This window comes from Rana temporaria, chromosome 3, assembly GCF_905171775.1.
Source record: "Rana temporaria chromosome 3, aRanTem1.1, whole genome shotgun sequence".
Classification (NCBI taxonomy): domain Eukaryota; kingdom Metazoa; phylum Chordata; class Amphibia; order Anura; family Ranidae; genus Rana; species Rana temporaria.
The window spans coordinates 13,404,885-13,424,561 of NC_053491.1; the positions used below are offsets into that span (position 1 = coordinate 13,404,885).

The 19,677-nt window shown below is 44.4% G+C and overlaps 1 protein-coding gene across 3 annotated transcripts in view; it reads left to right on the forward strand.

Annotated features, from left to right (window-relative positions):
- The window catches only part of MEGF11 (multiple EGF like domains 11), a 766,818-nt gene that overhangs the window by 678,053 nt on the left and 69,088 nt on the right, over window positions 1-19,677 (forward strand). For 2 of the 3 annotated variants that reach the window (XM_040342265.1, XM_040342267.1), the window contains exon 18: window positions 11,004-11,132. The exons of the other annotated variant lie outside the window; for it this stretch is intronic. In XM_040342265.1, the coding sequence (XP_040198199.1) occupies window positions 11,004-11,132 (129 nt within the window). The remainder of the gene's footprint in view (window positions 1-11,003; window positions 11,133-19,677) is intronic. 3 annotated transcript variants of the gene reach the window in all.

Genomic DNA, 19,677 nt, shown 5'->3' on the forward strand with positions numbered 1-19,677 from the left:
ACTCCTGATTATGTTGTCTAGATTCCTGATGGTAATTTTGTTCATAACCCTGTTGGTTCTGGGGTTGTCCATGATTTTTATTTTTATTTTTCCAGTTTGTCTTCCTTGGAGATTTTGATTTCGGTTTTTGATTACCTTTATTCTTCCACCAAGGCTTTGGTGTCCTAGGTCCATTGTGATCATTCCTAGGATGTCTATCATCAGAGTGGTCTCTAGGGGGCCTAATATGATTGGCTTCTGATGGTCTAGAAGTTTCACCAGGCCTAGGGTCAGGGCCTCTGGTGGGAGACCTTATCCGTACCTCTCTATCCGGGGAGGAGGCCACCGATCCTCCATGATGTTCACGGAGGTTCAGCTGCCATTTAAACACCTGATGCAATTTGTAATCATGTGTATCCCTCAGATATTTTCTTTTCTTTCTTTGCTTAATTTCCATATCCCTTTGTTCTAAGACTTTGTTCAGTTGGTTAGTGAGTGTAACAAACGAGGGTGAGTCCTTATAACCCTCCAAGAGAGTTTTACACTCTGAGATTTGTTTATTAATATTTGCCATCTTTCTCTGTTTGCGTTTTAAAAGAAACTGCTGCACTTCCATACCCTTGGTATTAAAAAATAGGTACCATTCTTCAATGGAATCTTTATCTGTTAGGCCATCCATAATAGGGAGATCCCACCTAAGTCTTCTAGGGACTATATTCTCCTTAATGTACTTAATTGCACCATATATCTTTCTTTTCTCCTTATGAGCGGCTGATATCCTGTGTTAATCGGGGAGTCCAGAAGGAAAAGGTTTTATATATTTTTTTTTTTTTTTTTTGCTATAATGACAGCTGCACACCAAAGGACTGTGGATCTCACACCTGTCTCCTATTAGCCTATGTACTGAACTGTGTTTTTTCCATGAACTATTTTTGCTGGTTCTATTTGAATTTTTTCACATTATAGTTTTTGAGTGGTTTTTGTTTATCTTTTGCACATATACCTCCCTGATTTGAGGTGTAGGGGGTTCTTATTTATGTATATGGTGTATATATATATGTATGCAATTTTTTACTTGATTATTAGCGCAACACAATATTTTCTTATTTATTCACTTTGGTTTTGTGCACCTCACGTGTCTGCAGCTTATCTTTAGTATTTTATATGGTTTTAGTAATAGCGCTGTAGTACCTTTTTACATATTATTACTTTTTCACTATATCACTACCAGCAGCCATTATGGAGATTTTTCAGTACATGGAAAATCGCACAATAGACCTGAAGGATGTATTTACCACTAAGCCTACAGTAGAGTCGGGTGATCTAGACACTAATTTTAGAAGATTTGGACACCTGATGGAAAAAAAGATGAGTGTTTGGTGGGATCTTACCACTCATGATCAGTACATTAAGGAGAATATAGTCCCTAGAAGACTTAGGTGGGATCTCCCTATTATGGATGGCCTAACAGATAAAGATTCCATTGAAGAATGGTACCTATTTTTTAATACCAAGGGTATGGAAGTGCAGCAGTTTCTTTTAAAACGCAAACAGAGAAAGATGGCAAATATTAATAAACAAATCTCAGAGTGTAAAACTCTCTTGGAGGGTTATAAGGACTCACCCTCGTTTGTTACACTCACTAACCAACTGAACAAAGTCTTAGAACAAAGGGATATGGAAATTAAGCAAAGAAAGAAAAGAAAATATCTGAGGGATACACATGATTACAAATTGCATCAGGTGTTTAAATGGCAGCTGAACCTCCGTGAACATCATGGAGGATCGGTGGCCTCCTCCCCGGATAGAGAGGTACGGATAAGGTCTCCCACCAGAGGCCCTGACCCTAGGCCTGGTGAATCTTCTAGACCATCAGAAGCCAATCATATTAGGCCCCCTAGAGACCACTCTGATGATAGACATCCTAGGAATGATCACAATGGACCTAGGACACCAAAGCCTTGGTGGAAGAATAAAGGTAATCAAAAACCGAAATCAAAATCTCCAAGGAAGACAAACTGGAAAAATAAAAATAAAAATCATGGACAACCCCAGAACCAACAGGGTTATGAACAAAATTACCATCAGGAATCTAGACAACATAATCAGGAGTATAGAGACCCAAGAGATTATTATAAACCACCAGTAAATTATTACCAACAACAAGGAGGACCTTCTCAGCACCCCCAGCAAACTGGTGCACCTCCCCATAATAATTATTATTATGATAACAGAAGGAGCCCGGTGCATACGCAAAACAGATATGAACCACTTGGCACCTATAGGAACGAAGAAGACTCACGTTCCTCTTTTTTAGAATATCGCCGAAGCGACAAGACCCCACCTCGGTACGAACAGTTAGATCACGCCCGAAGCCCCAACGAACCAGGGGGTGCAGAGGGGGACACAAGGTCAAAAAGACGGAAAGTACAGTAGGCGAGGGTATCTATAACCTAAGTGGAATTGACCTTACCCCTGCAGAATTGATGACATTAGATAAGGGCTTGAAATTTGCCCCGAAACGGAATTTAAATAAATTTGATGCATATGTTGATGTTCGAAAATTTGTGCGTAAGTTGAACATTAAGAAATATATGCTTAATCAGCCTGTTAGGAATCAGGCTGATAGAAACATGGATGAAGGTAGAGTTCAATATAGCACTCTTAGAAACAAATCCCTCTTTAACCCTCAGGTGCCTAATAATCACCATATTGAGGTATTCAGTAAAATGGTCCTGAAAGATTTGGATAGCCTAAAGGTTAAACGCATACCTGACCCTATGATTATACATAGGGGGATCAAGGAGCTGGAGAAGAACAAAGGAATCATTATAAGGCCCGCAGATAAAGGCGGAGCAATTGTGGTCCTTTCAAGGGAGTACTACTATGAGGAACTGGATAATCAACTAAAGGACACTAATACGTATATTAAACTTAAAGGTAACCCCACACGAGAATATAAAGAAGAATTGGCTTATCTGGTGTACAGAGGGAGACAAAAAGGGGTCCTGAATAAGAGAGAGTATAAGTATTTGGTGCCAGACACATGCAGGGTACCTATCATATATACAATTCCCAAGATACACAAAGATGCTAAAAAACCTCCCGGGCGACCAATTATAAATGGCATTCAATCCATAAACTCTAGGTTGGGTGAATATGTGGATCGTTTCATGCAACCATTGGTGCCCAAGACTCGAGCGTATCTAAGGGATACAAAACATCTTATACAAATCTTGGAAACTATTAAAATGGAGACGGGTGATACCTATCTGCTTGCCACAGCAGATGTGGCCTCACTTTATACGGTGATCAACCATAAGGAGGCTATTGATGCGTCCAAATGGGCCTTGGATAAATTCAGCGACTTAGTGTCCAAGCAAAAACGCTTTATTTTGAGGAGTCTGGCCTACGGTTTGCAACACAACTACTTTTGGCACAAATCGGAATATTTCAGACAGCTTAACGGAGTAGCTATGGGTGCCAAATATGCACCAAGTGTTGCCAATATCTATATGGCAGAATGGGAGGAGACTGCCATATATAATGATTCACCGGACTCTTTAATAGTTTACAAAAGATTTATAGATGACTGCATTGTGTTATGGAAAGGGGATGACACCTCACTGAAACAATTTTTTGAAAAGTTGAATAAGAATGGAAAAAATATAAAACTCACTTATACTATAAGCGATAAGATTATCCAGTTCTTGGATTTAGAAATCTCCTTGGAAAATCAGAAAATAAGTACCAAAACGTTCTTCAAGCCAGTAGACCGTAATAGTTACATCCCAACAGACAGTTGTCATTATGACCCGTGGCTGATCAACGTACCAAAAGGGCAATTGACGCGGATCAGAAGGAACTGTACGGATGATAATACATTTATGGATCAGGCCAAATTTGTAGGCTCTAAGTTTACACAAAAGGGCTACAGTGAAGATTTTATTCAACTAAAGATTGAGGAAGTTAAGAATGTATCAAGAGAGAACCTGATTTCAGATAAAAAAAAGTTTGCAAAAGTGGAACAAGAAATACCTATCACCCTAAATTTCAATGTACAACACAGGCAACTAGAATCAATATTCAGGAAACATTGGCCGATTTTAAAAGCTGATAGGCAGCTCCAGGATGCATTGCCTGTCGCACCTAAAGTTGTGTATCGAAGAGCTCCCACTTTAAGGGATCTAGTTGCAAAAAGTGTCCCAGACCCCCCCAAATAAAAAGGAGGTTCTGACTTTTTGGCAAGGAAAAGGTTTTTTCCCTTGCAAACGCTGTTTTGCATGTAGGAAGACAAATCAAAATGGCCAAAAATGTTCCAGTTTTTCATCTAATGTGACCAAAAAAGACTATAAAATAAAAGAGCTAATAACGTGCAGGACTGAGGGGGTGGTGTATGTGCTCCAGTGCCCGTGCTCTTTGCAGTATGTGGGACGCACTAAGAGACCCATGTGGAAAAGGATTAGGGAGCACGTACAAAACATTGAAAAAGGTTGTGATGAACATAATGTCTCACGACATTTCAAACAATGCCATAATAATGATCCAAGAGGTTTAAAATTTTGGGCCATAGACAAGTATATACCCCACTGGAGGGGGAGTCACAAAGTCAGGGAGCTGAGTAAATGTGAATCTCGGTGGATTCACGAGATGGCTACCCTGGCACCTAATGGCCTTAACATCGAGTTTGACCTCAATTGCTTCATCGCAGATTTCTAATTAGGGGCATTTTATATACATTTTTATATTTTTTATCCATATATATATATATATATTTTTTATCAATATATATTTTTATCAATATATTTTTATCATTATATATTGTTATTAATATTTTTTAATAATCTTATGGACTGGGTTTATTATTATAACCTATTGATCAGCTGATCATGTGTTTTTTTTGGTGAAGATTCACCAGTATGCGGGATTTTTATCCCCTTCCATTGTATGTCATGTCTATAGTAATTCTTGTAATATTACTATCACCCACTAGGGGGGGTGATTATCTATGCCTTCTTTTATTTATTTTTGAAAGTGGTTGAGTAATATTAGGTGTATTTATTCTTCTCACCACTGGAGGCAGTGACGTGTATAGGCTATTAGTTGTTTATAATGAAGGTTGCATAAATGAATTTTATAATGTATTTTAACATTTAATTTGTTCCAAATGGTCTTGTATATATGTATTTTATTTGCTTGTAAAGATCACATTAAAATGTTGTGGCTAAAGCGCACCAGTCACCCGGCAATGATGTGAAGGATCCACCCCTCTGCTCTTGCCTCCATTGTCAGCTTGTATAAATAGACTGCTGACATGGTCACATGGCAACCCATGAATAAGTCAAGTGGCTATTGACGATACGCGTGGGGGAGAAGCCGAGTGACGCGATCGACGGTCGAATCCGTCCTTCTGAGGAGATCGTAGCACTGAGCGGCGTTCAATGACTGATTGCAGTTGAGCCTTTTTACCATCGAGGTTCCGTGAGTGCAATCATTGTATTGCAGGGTTCATTTCCCATTGCGGACGCCTGCATTGATCACCTGGAGGGATTAGGGCTACAGCAACTTATATGCGGGCCAACACATGCTTCAGGTCACACACTCGACCTAATTTTCAGACAAAATCTGAAAATAAGCATTTTAGAAAATGAACCATTGCCATGGACAGACCACCATGCAATTAATTTCATAATCTCCAAAATTCCCCCAGTGATAAAAGCACCCAAGCCGGTGACAATACACTGGGCTAGATCTCAGAAGAAGCTCCATTCGGAACTCTTCAAATCTACCTTGGGAAACAGAATCAAAACAATCCATCCACATCAAACAGCCGCAGATACACTGGACGCCATAAACGCAGCCCTGCTACAGTCAGCCGATTTAGTAGCACCGAAACGCAAAGCCTGCATTCGAAAAAGAAAGTCCGGCTGGTTCAACAACCAGCTGTCGCTTCTGAAGCAAGAGCGCAGAAGGGCGGAAGCCGCCTGGAAAAGAAGTCCTGCAGAGGATAACCTCATCATCTACAAGGCAATAACAACACGATATCATAAAGAAATCTTCAAAGCCAAGAAACATCATTTTTCTTTGGCGATTAACAGCGCCCTAAACCGCCCCCGCGAACTCTTCAAGATGGTCACCCAGACCATGAACCCAGGATGTCTTGAAGTCCCCAACTCAGACACCCAAGAGTTCTGCAATGAACTATCGGATTTCTTCATCAACAAAATTGAAAGAATCCGGGAAAGCATCATGCAAAACAATACCCCCCTCAACCCCACCGTCAATCAACCACAAAACACCCACAGAAACGCTCTACAATCAACAAAGTTCACTCTGGAACCGATCTCCATCGATACCACAAAAAATATCATTGGTGCTTTGCGGAACAGCACATCGCCCAATGATATCATCCCCACCAAACTGCTGAAGGAATGTGCCGACATCCTGGCACCACCCATCACACAGCTTATAAACCAGTCATTTAAGGAAGGCACAGTGCCATCCCGGTTGAAAGAGGGCACAATCCAGCCCATCTTGAAAAAACCTAACCTGGATCCCAAGGACCCAACTCACCGCCGTCCCATAACAGGCCTTAATGTTCTCTCCAAGATAATGGAGAAAGTAGTGGTACAACAGCTGCAACAGCATCTAGATACCCACAATCTACTGGATCCATTACAATCAGGCTTCCGTCCCGGACACGGGACAGAAACGGCCTTACTCAAAATATGGGACGATGCCCTCGAGGCCGCAGACGAAGGAGAATCTTGTCTCCTGGTTCTGCTGGACCTAAGCGCAGCCTTTGACACGGTAGACCACAAACTGTTACTGATGCGACTAGCCAAGGTAGCAGAAGTCGCAGAAGGTGATTTACCATGGTTTTCTTCCTTTCTTGAAAACCGATCACAAACAGTTAAATTGGGTTGTTTCACGTCGGAAAAGCGCACGGTGTCATGTGGAGTCCCCCAAGGATCCCCCCTGTCACCGGTGCTTTTCAACATCTATCTTCGCCCTCTCTTTGATATTATCAGTAGCCAAGAACTACTCTATCACTCTTATGCAGACGATACGCAACTGTATTTTCGCATCTGCAACAAAAAGGATCATCATCTCAGTTTAGAGAAATGTCTCTCTTTGATAGAAAACTGGATGACTAAGAGTTATCTTAAACTCAACAGTTCAAAAACAGAACTCCTTATGTTTCACGCCAGCCGAAAGAGTCAACTGGCAACAACCTGGACACCCCCGCCCATTCTGGGCCAAATCATCACCCCTAGCTCCAAAGTCAAAAGTCTCGGGGTCATCTTCGACACCTTCATGACAATGGACGCACAAATAGGGTCAGTAGTCAGCGGAGCGCACCATCTGTTGCGCCTACTACGCAGACTTATTCCATTTATCCCCAAAGAAGACGTAGCAGTCGTGGTGGGAACAATCGTGAATTCCAGACTGGACTATGCAAATGCCCTTTACCTCGGACTCCCAAAGTACCAAATCTCTCGTCTGCAAGTCGTACAGAATACGGCCGCCAGACTTGTGACTGGGAAAAAAAAATGGGAATCAATCTCACCTTCGTTGAGAACCCTTCACTGGCTGCCAGTAAAAGACAGAATTGCATTTAAAGCACTCTGCCTGACACATAAGTGCATCCATGGGAAGGCTCCGCAATATCTTTGCGACAAGATAGAACCTCACAATTCGAATCGCGTTCTGCGATCCACCGACCAAAATCTGGTCAGGGTACCAAAAACCAAATACAAGTCCAAAGGAGAAAGAAGGTTTGCTTTTCAGGGTCCTAGACTATGGAACGCTTTACCAACCAGCATTCGGTTGGAGGAAAACCACCTGACTTTCAGAAGACGAATCAAAACTCTGCTCTTTTGATGACATGAGACACGAACAACTAGCGCCCAGAAGCGATTCAGTTCGCATGCGCCGCGCTTTATAAGTTTTTCATTCATTCATTCATTCATTTCCCATTTTATTACGTTATTTGCACCATATATCTTTCTTTTCTCCTTATGAGCGGCTGATATCCTGTGTTAATCGGGGAGTCCAGAAGGAAAAGGTTTTATATATTTTTTTTTTTTTTTTTGCTATAATGACAGCTGCACACCAAAGGACTGTGGATCTCACACCTGTCTCCTATTAGCCTATGTACTGAACTGTGTTTTTTCCATGAACTATTTTTGCTGGTTCTATTTGAATTTTTTCACATTATAGTTTTTGAGTGGTTTTTGTTTATCTTTTGCACATATACCTCCCTGATTTGAGGTGTAGGGGGTTCTTATTTATGTATATGGTGTGTATATATATATATATGTATGCAATTTTTTACTTGATTATTAGCGCAACACAATATTTTCTTATTTATTCACTTTGGTTTTGTGCACCTCACGTGTCTGCAGCTTATCTTTAGTACTTTATATGGTTTTAGTAATAGCGCTGTAGTACCTTTTTACATATTCTTCTACCTACCGTATTTATCGGCGTATAACGCGCACTTTTTTGCCCTTAAAGTCAGGGCAAAATCGTGGGTGCGCGATATATGCGCCGATACTCGCTTCCCGCGCTGTGTTTGAACGCGCCCGCCGACATATACCGAGCGCGGTCGAGCGTGCCCGAGTGTCCTGCGCTCTGTATATGTCAGCGTCGGCGTTCAAACACAGCGCGGGAAGCGGGGATCGGCTCAGAGACCAGCGTAAATCGGGGAGGACACCACGAAGGCTGCAGATGGACGCCGGACCGGACAAGGCCGCCGATGGACGCCGGGCAAGACACCAAAACTGTAAGTAATAAAAAAAAAAATCAGGAATTTCACGTCCAGATTAGGGGTGCGCGCTATACGCCGGAGCGCGCAATAGGCCGATAAATACGGTAGGTCCCGGGTGCAGTGCTTGTACCGCAGGTGGTTCCTCTGGAGCTGGGAGCCCCAGAGGAACCACTGCTGGCACCACAGAGCTGGATAACTTGGGCTGGAGGAAACTGGGGGGGAGGGGGCGGGGCCAAGGTGAGTGGACGGGGACACCCAAATCCTGTCCACCAATCAGCTAATCTCCGGACTCCAGCTGTGTGGCTGTTTCGACGAAAAACTTCTCCGGGGCCCCTGTGTTCATTGGGGGGCTGGGGGGACAGAAAGCGGACTATTTCTTTCGGCGGATGAATCCGCAGCAGCGCTCCCATCCGGCTCCATTGTACTGATATAGCGCAGGCCGACCTATAACGGTGTAGTGCGCTGCTGCGGATTCATCCACCCAAAGCAGAGAGTGATGAAATAGCCAACAGATTGGTGGGCGGGGTTTGGGAGTCCCCTCCGCTGTCACTGAAGCCGGCCCACCGAGCCATCGGCCCCACCGGGGAAACTTCAGGTAGTCCCGGTGGTCAGTACATCCCCGCCCCCACATCATTGGAATTGATTGACAGCAGCTGGAGCCAATGGCTGCGCTGCTATCAATCTATCCAATCAGGAAACCAGACACCAGCCAAAACATGAGGGTTTACAACCCCTTTAAGTTCATCATCATGCAGCTTCGCCTTTCACTGTCCATCCATAAGCTGGGGTGGGTCTAGGTCTAGGACAACCCAGGCTTAGAAGAAATTCATTTATCGTCCTCGGCCATCAGACTGAGGACATCTAGTGGCAGAAAAATAATACTGCAGGGGAAATCTTTGCATTGGAGGTGAATATTACAGCAGAAGTTGGTGTTGGTATTTTATCTTTTAAATGGCTATACATGTTACCTTGTTATCTTTGTCTGGAGTTCTGCATGAATAGAAGCCAGGGCCGCCATCAGAGGGGTACAGGCATTACACCTGTAAGGGGCCCAGGTGGCCCCCCTCCCGTTTTATTTTTCTATTTATTTATTTTGCATTACACCTGTAAGGGGCTTGATGGTCCCCAGGGCCCCCTCCAGGCCCAGTTGGCCCCCTCCCGTTTTTAAAATGTATTCTTTATTTATTTTTTGCATTACACCTGTAAGCGACCCAATGTGGCCCCTTACAGGCCCGCGCCGCGCCCCCCTCCCGTTTTTTTTTTTTCATTTTCATTTTTTTTTGCAAAAATCCCCAGTGCCCCTTACACTTGTAAGGGGCCCGATGGTCCGCCGGACCCCTAACAGGCCCAGCCGCGCCCCCCCCCCCCCTCCCGTTTTTTTCTTTTTTTTTTTTTCATTTTAAATGTTTTTTTTGCATTAAACCTGTAAGGGACCGATGGTCCCCAGGGCCCCTTACAGGCCCGGCTGGCCCCTCCCGTTTTTTTTAATTATTATTATTTATTTTTTGCATTACACCTGTAAGCGGCCCAATGTGGCCCCTTACAGGCCCGTCCGCGCCCCCCTCCCGTTTGTATTATTTATTTTTTTTCATTTTAAATGTTTTTTTTGCATTACACCTGTAAGGGGCCCCTTACATGCCTGGCTGGCCCCTCCCATTTTTTATTATTATTATTATTATTATTATTTATTTTTTGCATTACACCTGTAAGGGGCCCAATGGTCCCCATGGCCCCTTACAGGCCCGGCCAACCCCCCTCCTGTTTTTTATTTTATTTTACATTTTACTTTTTTTTTGCATTACACCTGTAAGCCCCCCCCCCCCCTGCTTATTATGTTGCTTCAGGATAGAAGAGATTTTTTTTCGTCAGCACCTTCGCCCCCCTCCCCCCTGGTTCTCTGCTAAAGGGGGGCCCTGGAGCAGAGAACTGTGTAAGGTGGACCCCAAAATTTGTGATGGCTGCCCCGCCTTCACCTGTGTGATATGACTTGTCCCCAACACTGTAAATTCCATTTTTGCTGGACAGCTTGGCCTGGAAAAATAATGGACCCCGCTGGCAGGACCAACAGGTAATACAATGATGGGTGTTAATGATAGCGGTAGACTGCATTGTGTGTAATTGCTGTTCATTGTTCCAATTTCACAACCTAAGATAAGTTTGAATGGAAGCCTCAGTAGTGGTGGGGGGGGGGACTGTGTCTCCCCCCCGTGTCTATCATTGGGTGTATGGTGACGTTATTCTGGTTCTGCAGGGTGCCCATCAGCCTTTTTTGGAAAGGACTGTGCCAATGTCTGCCAGTGCCATAACGGAGCCGACTGTGACCACATCACTGGGCAGTGCACATGTAGGACAGGATTCACAGGCAAACACTGCGAGCAGAGTAAGTGACCTGTCCGCCAGCGTCTAGTCCTGCACAACACACATGCCGGCCCACATACAGCCTGCATTGAACAAGGTCCTGTTCTATGTCTGTCTGTCTGTCTCACCTACAAGATCCTCATAAGGACGGGGCGATGGGGGAGGGGAGGGGGGGCGATTTACATTGCATGTTGTCACTACACCAGATTGCCAATAAACCATCCCCAGAGGAGATTGTTTAGCAAAAATATGGACACAAGTAAAAAAAAAAATATTAAAAAAAAAGTAATTATTTTTTTTTAAATATTATTATTTTTATAATTTAAAAAAAATTATAAAAATGTATATTTTTAAAAAAAATTGTAAAAAAAATTATTTAAAAAAAACTAAGTTATAAAAAAAATTTTTAAAGCGGTGGTTCACCCTAAAATGCAAATTTCTACCATGAAATCCAGCATAGTAGCGTGAGCTACAGTATGCCTTTATTTATTTTTTTGCGCCGTACTCACTGTTTAATCCCGGAGTTAAGTTTCAGACTCCCCGCGGGGAATGGGCATTCCTATGCAGAGGGGACAATGATTGACGGCCAGCTATGGCGCGTCACGCTTCCTGAGTAGGACTCGGCTCTTCACGGCGCTTTACGGCGCCTGCGCACAGACTAGGAGCTGACTGCGCAGGCGCCGTGAAGAGCCAAGTCCTATTTCGGCTATTTCCGTGAAGCGTGACGCGCCATAGTCGGCCGTCGATCATGTTCCCCTCTGCATAGGAATGCCTACTAGTCTGAAACTTAACTACGGGATTAAACAGTGAGTATGGCGCAAAATAAAATAAAATAAAGGCATACTGTAGCTCGCGCTAGTATGCTGGATGGCATGTTAGAAAAAAAAAAAATTTAGGGTGAACCCCCGCTTTAAATATTATTATTTTTATTATTTAAAAAAATATATAAAAATTTATATTTAAAAAAAAATGTAAAAAAAAAAATATTTAAAAAAAATAAATTATAAAATTGTTTTTTAAATATTATTATGTTTATTATTTTTAAAAAATATATATAAAAAATTATATTTTTTTAAAAAAAATTAATAAAAATAAAAAATAAAAAAGTTAAATCTCAAAATTGTGTGAATACGGTAATTAGTCAAACAGAGCAGGGATTTCCAAACTTTCAAAACAAAGGAGCAGTTTACAGCCCGTCAGACTTTAGGAGGGCCTGGGCTGTGGTCAGTGAGAGAAGGAAATGCCCCCAGGCTTGGGCGGTCAGGTGACGTGAGGCCCGATTCACACCTATGCAGGTGCATTTTGCTTCTTTTTTCCTTTCTAGTTTTTGGTTCCATAGACTTCAATGGATGAAAAAGCGTTTTTCATCCAATGAAGTCTATGGAACCAAAAACTAGGAAAAAAAAAAGTCCCTGGCCCTTCCCATAAAATGCACAGATGTGAAACTACATCCATAGGAGACGATTTTATACGGACTGTAGTGTGTTTCTGCAAAACTGAAAATTCGCCCCAAAAAAATGCATAGGTCTAAAAAAAAATTACATAACGCCTGTGGTTTGTAGGAGGAGGAATAGTGGCCCATCATTGGAGTCAGTGGGAGAAATAGTGTCCCATCATTGGAGTCAGTGGGAGGAATAGTGCCCCATCATTGGTGTCAGTGGGAGGAATGGTGCCCCATCATTGGTGTCAGTGGGAGGAATAGTGCCCCATCCTTGGTGTCAGTGGGAGGAATAGTGCCCCATCCTTGGTGTCAGTGGGAGGAATAGTGCCCCATCCTTGGTGTCAGTGGGAGGAATAGTGCCCCATCCTTGGGGAAGTGGGAGGAATAGTGCCCCATCATTGGTGTCAGTGGGAGGAATAGTGCCCCATCATTGGTGTCAGTGGGAGGAATAGTGCCCCATCATTGGTGTAAGTGGGAGGAATAGTGTCCCATTATTGGAATCAGTGGGAGGAACAGTGCCCTATTATTGGTGTCAGTGGGAAGAATAGTGCCCCATTATTGGTATCAATGGGAGGATTAGTGTCATTGGTATCAGTGGAAGGAATAGTGCCCCATCATTGATATCAGTGGGGGGAATGTGGCTCTGTCAGTGTCCATGGGAGGAATAGGACCCCAATGGTGTCAGGAGGAGTACCCCATGGGCCACAAAAAGGCAAGCAAAGGACCCCACCCGGCCCGCAGTTTGGAAACCACTGACGTCCCACAATGTATAGTCGGTAATTCTCGGAGATGGGAGTAAAGTTTGGTTCTAAATTCTTTACCAAGTGATTAGATATTCTATGCAAAGCTGCTCAGGAACTGAAGTGTACATAGAGCCAAATGATGTCTTTTTAGCTTTGGACAGAGTAGGGAAGGGTTAAAAACTGTTAGTTCTTTTTTTTTTGTCGTCCACATCCTATTGGGGAGATTTCCCATCACTTCCTGTCCCAGCGATACAACAGGAAGTGAGAGGAGATCTCCGCAATGTGATGGAAATCCCCCATCCCAGAACAGGTGTCCCCATAAGAAGATTTCCATTCTGTTCCTGATTGAATGACAACTCTAACATTTCAAATCCATTGATTTATCGGTTTCCCAAAACTGTTATGCCGCGTACAGACGGTCGTTTTTTTGTGATGAAAAAAAAAGACGTTTTTAAAAACGTCATTTAAAATGACCGGGTGTGGGGGAAAACGTCGTTTTATGTCTTCTGAAAAACGAACATCAAAAAATTCGAGCATGCTTCAATTTTTTATGTCGTTTTTCAAAACGTCGTTTTTCGTGTCACAAAAAATGATAGTGTGTGGGTAAAACGACGTTTTTAAACCCGCGCATGCTCAGAAGCAAGTTATGACTGGGGGCTTGAATGGAACAGAGTGCCGTCGTACGTGCTGAACGTAACCGCGCTTTGCTAGAGCATTTTGAAAAAACGATGGTGCGTGGGCAACGTCGTTTTTTAAAATGAAGTTTCAAAAACGTTGTTTTTTTTCATCACATAAAACAACCGTCTGTACGCGGCATTACATTCAACGCATGCCGTGAATGAGAACCGTCACAGTTGCTTGTGCGCGCCCCCCCCCCCCAGCCATCACATTGCTGGCACATGGGCAGCATCATGGCACCCGCAGATCAAACAGAGGCCAAGATGGCGGCTTCCTGGGCTGTAAAGGAGAGGAGGGTTTAGTTCTGCATTAAATCTGACCTCCAGGTATTGTATAGTTCTGTTGGTCCAGCTTGGCACGATGTAAGTCTGTATATCCCATACCTGAGGGGCGGCTGGGGAAGATGACAATCGCTGTACACCAATGCCTGGAGGAGAACAATCCCCGCCCCCTGCTTGTGATTGGAGAAATCATAAATCCCGCCTCTTGTGTCCAATCACTGTGCTGTGATTTGTTACAGCACAAGCTGATTTTTGGAAAGGGGGGGTGTCCCTGAATGGTAGTTTGGAAATGTGGTCACCCTAGAGAGGAGGGAAGCCGACAGTGCTATGGGGGGAAAGGGGCACACGGGGGGGGGGGGGCCTGGACAGCAGATGGAAGGGGCGCAGGTGCTAGAACCAATCCCCCTGAAGTGTAGCCGGCAGGGCCGCCATCAGGAATTTTAGGGCCCCTTACACAGCTTCAGGCTGAGTAAGAAGAAATAAAGAAAAATATATATAATTAATTAGATAAAAAGGGGGGTAGCCATCCGGGGCACTGGGGACCTCTGGGCCCTTTAACAAAAATAAAAAATAAACCTCTGAGCCCTTTAATAAAAAAAAAATATTTAAAATTAAATAAAAATATAAACATGAATAAAAAAATACATTAAAAAAGGGGGGGTAGCCATCCGGGGACCTCTGGGCCCTTTAACAAAAATAAAAAATAAACCTCTGAGCCCTTTAATAAAAAAAAAATATTTAAAATTAAATAAAAATATAAACATGAATAAAAAAATACATTAAAAAAGGGGGGGTAGCCATCCGGGGACCTCTGGGCCCTTTAACAAAAATAAAAAATAAACCTCTGAGCCCTTTAATAAAAAAAAAAATATTTAAAAATAAATAAAAATATAAACATTAATAAAAAATACATAAAAAAAGGGGGGTAGCCATCCGGGGGCCCTGGGGACCTCTGGGCCTTTTAATAATAAAAAAATATATATATAAACAAAAATAAAAAAATAAACATTTATAAATAAAAAAAGGGGGGGTTGCCACATGGGGCCTTGGGGACCTCTGAGCCCTTTAATAAAAAATTATATATATATAAAAAAAGGGGGGGATTGCCATTCGGGGGCCCTGGGGACCTCTGGGCCCTTTAATAATAATAATAATAATATATATATATATATATATATATATATATATATATATATATATATATATATATAAAAATATAAAAACAAATATAAAAAAAGGGGGGGGGTTGCCATCCGGGGCCCTGGGGACCTCCGGGCCCCTTACTGGTGTACTGCCTGTACCCCCCTGATGGCGGCCCTGGTAGCCGGGGTGAGGGAGAGGAGGAGAAGCTGGCAGCGCTGTAGGGGGAGGCAGAAGAGGGTCGGTGTCTGTTGTACAGCCGGCCCTCCTACTCAGAAGGTGCCTGGGCCCCCCCCCCTTTTGAACTGATGGGGCCCAGTACAGGAGGGCTGGCTGTACTGCCTTCCCCAGCAGCCCCTCAGGTATGAGATATACAGACTTACATTGCGCCAAACGTATCTTTGCAGTACCTGGTGTTCACCTTTAATCTCTTTAGCAGCAGTAAAATCCTGACAGGGGTTCTAGTCCCACCCGATTGGCCTCCATAGACCTCTCTACACAGAAGGTGTGATCAGAATAGAAGCTGCAGGACTTTATTTCCGATCAATGGTCCGTTTGATGTGTTGTTGTGATTGGCCCTTCCTATAGAAACGTGTTTAGCAGCAACGTAAGGCTTGTATTATACAGTATCTCACAAAAGTAAGTACACCCCTCACATTATTGGAAATATTTCCTTCTATCTTTTCATGTGACAACACTGAAGAAATGACACTTTGTATCTACAATGTTGTGTAGTGAAAATAAACGCAACACACAGCTATTAATGTCTAAACCGCTGGCAACAAAAGTGAGTACACCTCTAAGTGAAAATGTCCAAATTGGAACCAAAGGGCCAGATTCAGGTACATTTGCGGCGGCGTAACGTATCGCATTTACGTTACACCGCCGCAAGTTTTACGGGCAAGTGCTTGATTCACAAAGTGTAAAGTTGCGGCGGCGTAGCGTAAATCCCTCCGGCGCAAGCCCGCCTAATTTAAATGATCCGGGTAGGGGGCGTGGATCATTTAAATTAGGCGCGTTCCCGCGCCGAACGTACTGCGCATGCTCCGTTTTGAAATTTCCCGCCGTGCTTTGCGCGAAATGACGTCGCACCGACGTGATTTTTTGAACGTCAACGTGAGTTACGTCCTTTCCTATTCACGGACGACTTACGCAAAAAAAAAAAATGTAAAATTTGACGCGGGAACGACGGCCATACTTTAACATGGCACGTCTATCTATACGCCACAGAATAGCAGCTTTAACTTTACGCCGGGAAAAGCCGACTAGAGACGACCTAAGAGAATGCGACGGCCGCGCGTACCTTCGTGAATCGCCAGAAAAAGCTAATTAGCATACCCGACGCGGAAAACGACGCAAACTCCACCCAGCGGGCGCCGAAGTATTACACCTACGATCCGAATGCGTACGAAGCCATACGCCTGTCGGATCGAACCCAGAAGCCGTTGTATCTTGGTTTGAGGATTCAAAATAAAGATACGACGCGGGGAATTAGAAAATACGCCGGAGTATCAGCAGATACTCCGGCGTATTTCATCTGTGAATCTGGCCCAAAGTGTCAATATTTGTGTGGCCGCCATTATTTTCCGGCATTGCCTTAACCCTCTTGGGCATGGAGGTCACCAGAGCTTCACAGGTTGCCACTGGAGTCCTCTTCCCCTCCTCCATGATGACATCACAGAGCTGGTGGATGTTGGAGACCTTGTGCTCCTCCCCCTTCCGTATGAGGATGTCCCACAGATGATCAATAGGGTTTAGGTCTGGAGACATGCTTGGCCAGTCCGTCACCTTTACCCTCAGCTTCTTTAGCAAGGCAGTGGTGGTCTTGGAGGTGTGTTTGGGGTCGTTATCATGTTGGAATACTCCCCTGCGGTCCAGTCTCTGAAGGGAAGGGATCATGCTCTGCTTCAGTATGTCACAGTACATGTTGGCATTCATGGTTCCCTCAATGATCTGTAGCCCCCCAGTGCCGGTGTAGTGTCACACTCTGCTGCCTATCGTAGAATGCTGCGGAAGTCACGTGGCGGCCAACTGCGCATGCGCAATGCGTTCCAAACACAAGTGCGATGCGTTCCTATAGATTTACGACAGTACACACCAGCGAACCCGGCATTCAGGGCGACGTGGATTTAGAGGAAAGTGGCCAGTCGGCCTCACGTCCTCGCTCCGCTCGCTCGGCCTCCTGGCTCTTTTTTTAACCTCCTCCAATCCACAGGGATGTTAAGGAAAGAGCCTGGATGCCGACCGAGGTTTCACTGGTGTGTACTGTCGTGAATCCATTGGAACGCATCGCGCATGCGCAGTTGGCCGCCACGTGACTTCCGCAGCATTCTACGATAGGCAGCAGAATGTGACAATACACCGGCAGCACTCATGCAGCCCCAGACCATGACACTCCCACCACCATGCCTGACTGTAGACAAGACACACTTGTCTTTGTCCTCCTCTTCTGGTTGCCGCCACACAGGCCTGACACCATCTGACACCAAATACCTTTATCTTGGTCTCACCACAGGACATGGTTCCAGAAAACCATGTCCTTAGTCTGCTTGGCCCGGATTCAGGTAGATTTGCGCTTTTTTTTTACGGAGGCGCAGGGCAACGTTTTTGCCCTGCGCCCCCAGCAAATTTACTGCGCTGCCCTTGATTCACGGAGCAGTAGCTCCGTAAATTGCGTGGGCGCGCCGGCAAAATGCCCGGCGTAAGCGCACGCAATTTAAATGATCCCGTAGGGGGCGGGAATCATTTAAATTAGGCGCGTTCCCGCGCCGATCGTAGAGCGCATGCTACATCGGGAAACTTTTCCGACGTGCATTGTGGCAAATGACGTTGCAAGGACGTCATTTGCTTCAAAGTGAACGTGAATGGCGTCCAGCGCCATTCACAAATCACTTACGCAAACTACGTAAATTTGAAATTTCGCAACGCGGGAACGACGGGTATACGTAACATTGGAAAGACGTCGTACGGAAACAACGCAAACTGCGTACGCAGGGCTCGCGTAACGTTGTCAATTGGCGTTAGTATGCAATTTGCATACTATACACTGAGCACAACGGGAACGCCACCTAGCGGCCATGGCAAGAATGCAGCCTAAGATATGCGGGCATAAGAGCCTTATGCCGCGCAGATCTTAGGCTGCAGTCGGCGTAACAAGGTTCCTGAATCAGGAGCATTCGTTACGCCGGGGCAAGTAGGCAATTGCGCTGTGTAACTATGGTTACACAGGCGCAATTGCTTCTTGAATCCGGGCCAGTGTCTTTAGGAAACTGTTTGCAGGCTTTCTTGTGCATCATCTTTAGAAGAGGCTTCCTTCTGGGACGGCAGCCATGCAGACCAATTTGATGCAGTGTGCGGCGTATGGTCTGAGCACTGACAGGCTGACCCCCCCTCCCACCCCTTCAACCTCTGCAGCAATGCTGGCAGTACTCATACGTCTATTTCCCAAAGACAACCTCTGGATATGACGCTAAGCACGTGACCTCAACTTCTTTGGTGGACCATGGCGAGGCCTGTTCTGAGTGGAACCCGTCCTGGTATACCGCTGGATGGTCTTGGCCCCCCGTGCTGCAGCTCAGCTTCAGGGTCTTGGCAATCTTCTTATAGCCTAGGCCATCTTTATGTAGAGCATGGGTCTTCAAACTACGGCCCTCCAGTTGTTCAGGAACTACAATTCCAATCATGCCTAGTCACGTCTTTGAATATCAGTGTGTTACAATGCCTCATGGGATGTGTAGTTCTACAACAGCTGGAGGGCCGTAGTTTGAGGATCCCTGATGTGGAGCAACAATTCTTTTTTTCAGATCCTCAGAGAGTTCTTTGCCATGAGGCGCCATGTTGGACTTCCAGTGACCAGTATGAGAGAGTGAGAGCGATAACACCAAATTTAACACACCTGCTCCCCATTCACACCTGAGACCTTGTAACACTAACGAGTCACATGACACCGGGGAGGGAAAATGGCTAATTGTGCCCAATGTGGACATTTTCACTTAGGGATGTACTCACTTTTGTTGCCAGCGGTTTAGACATTAATGGCTGTGTGTTGAGTTATGTTGAGGGGACAGCAAATTTACACTGTTATACAAGCTGTACACTCACTACACAACATTGTAGATACAAAGGCCCAGATTCTCATATCTGGGCGTAAAACTGCGGCGGCGTGACATATCTCATTTACGTTACGCTGCAAGTTTTACAGGCAAGTGCTTTATTCACAAAGAACTTGCCTGTAAAGTTGCGGCGGCGTAGCGTAAATCCCCCGGCGCAAGCCCGCCTAATTCA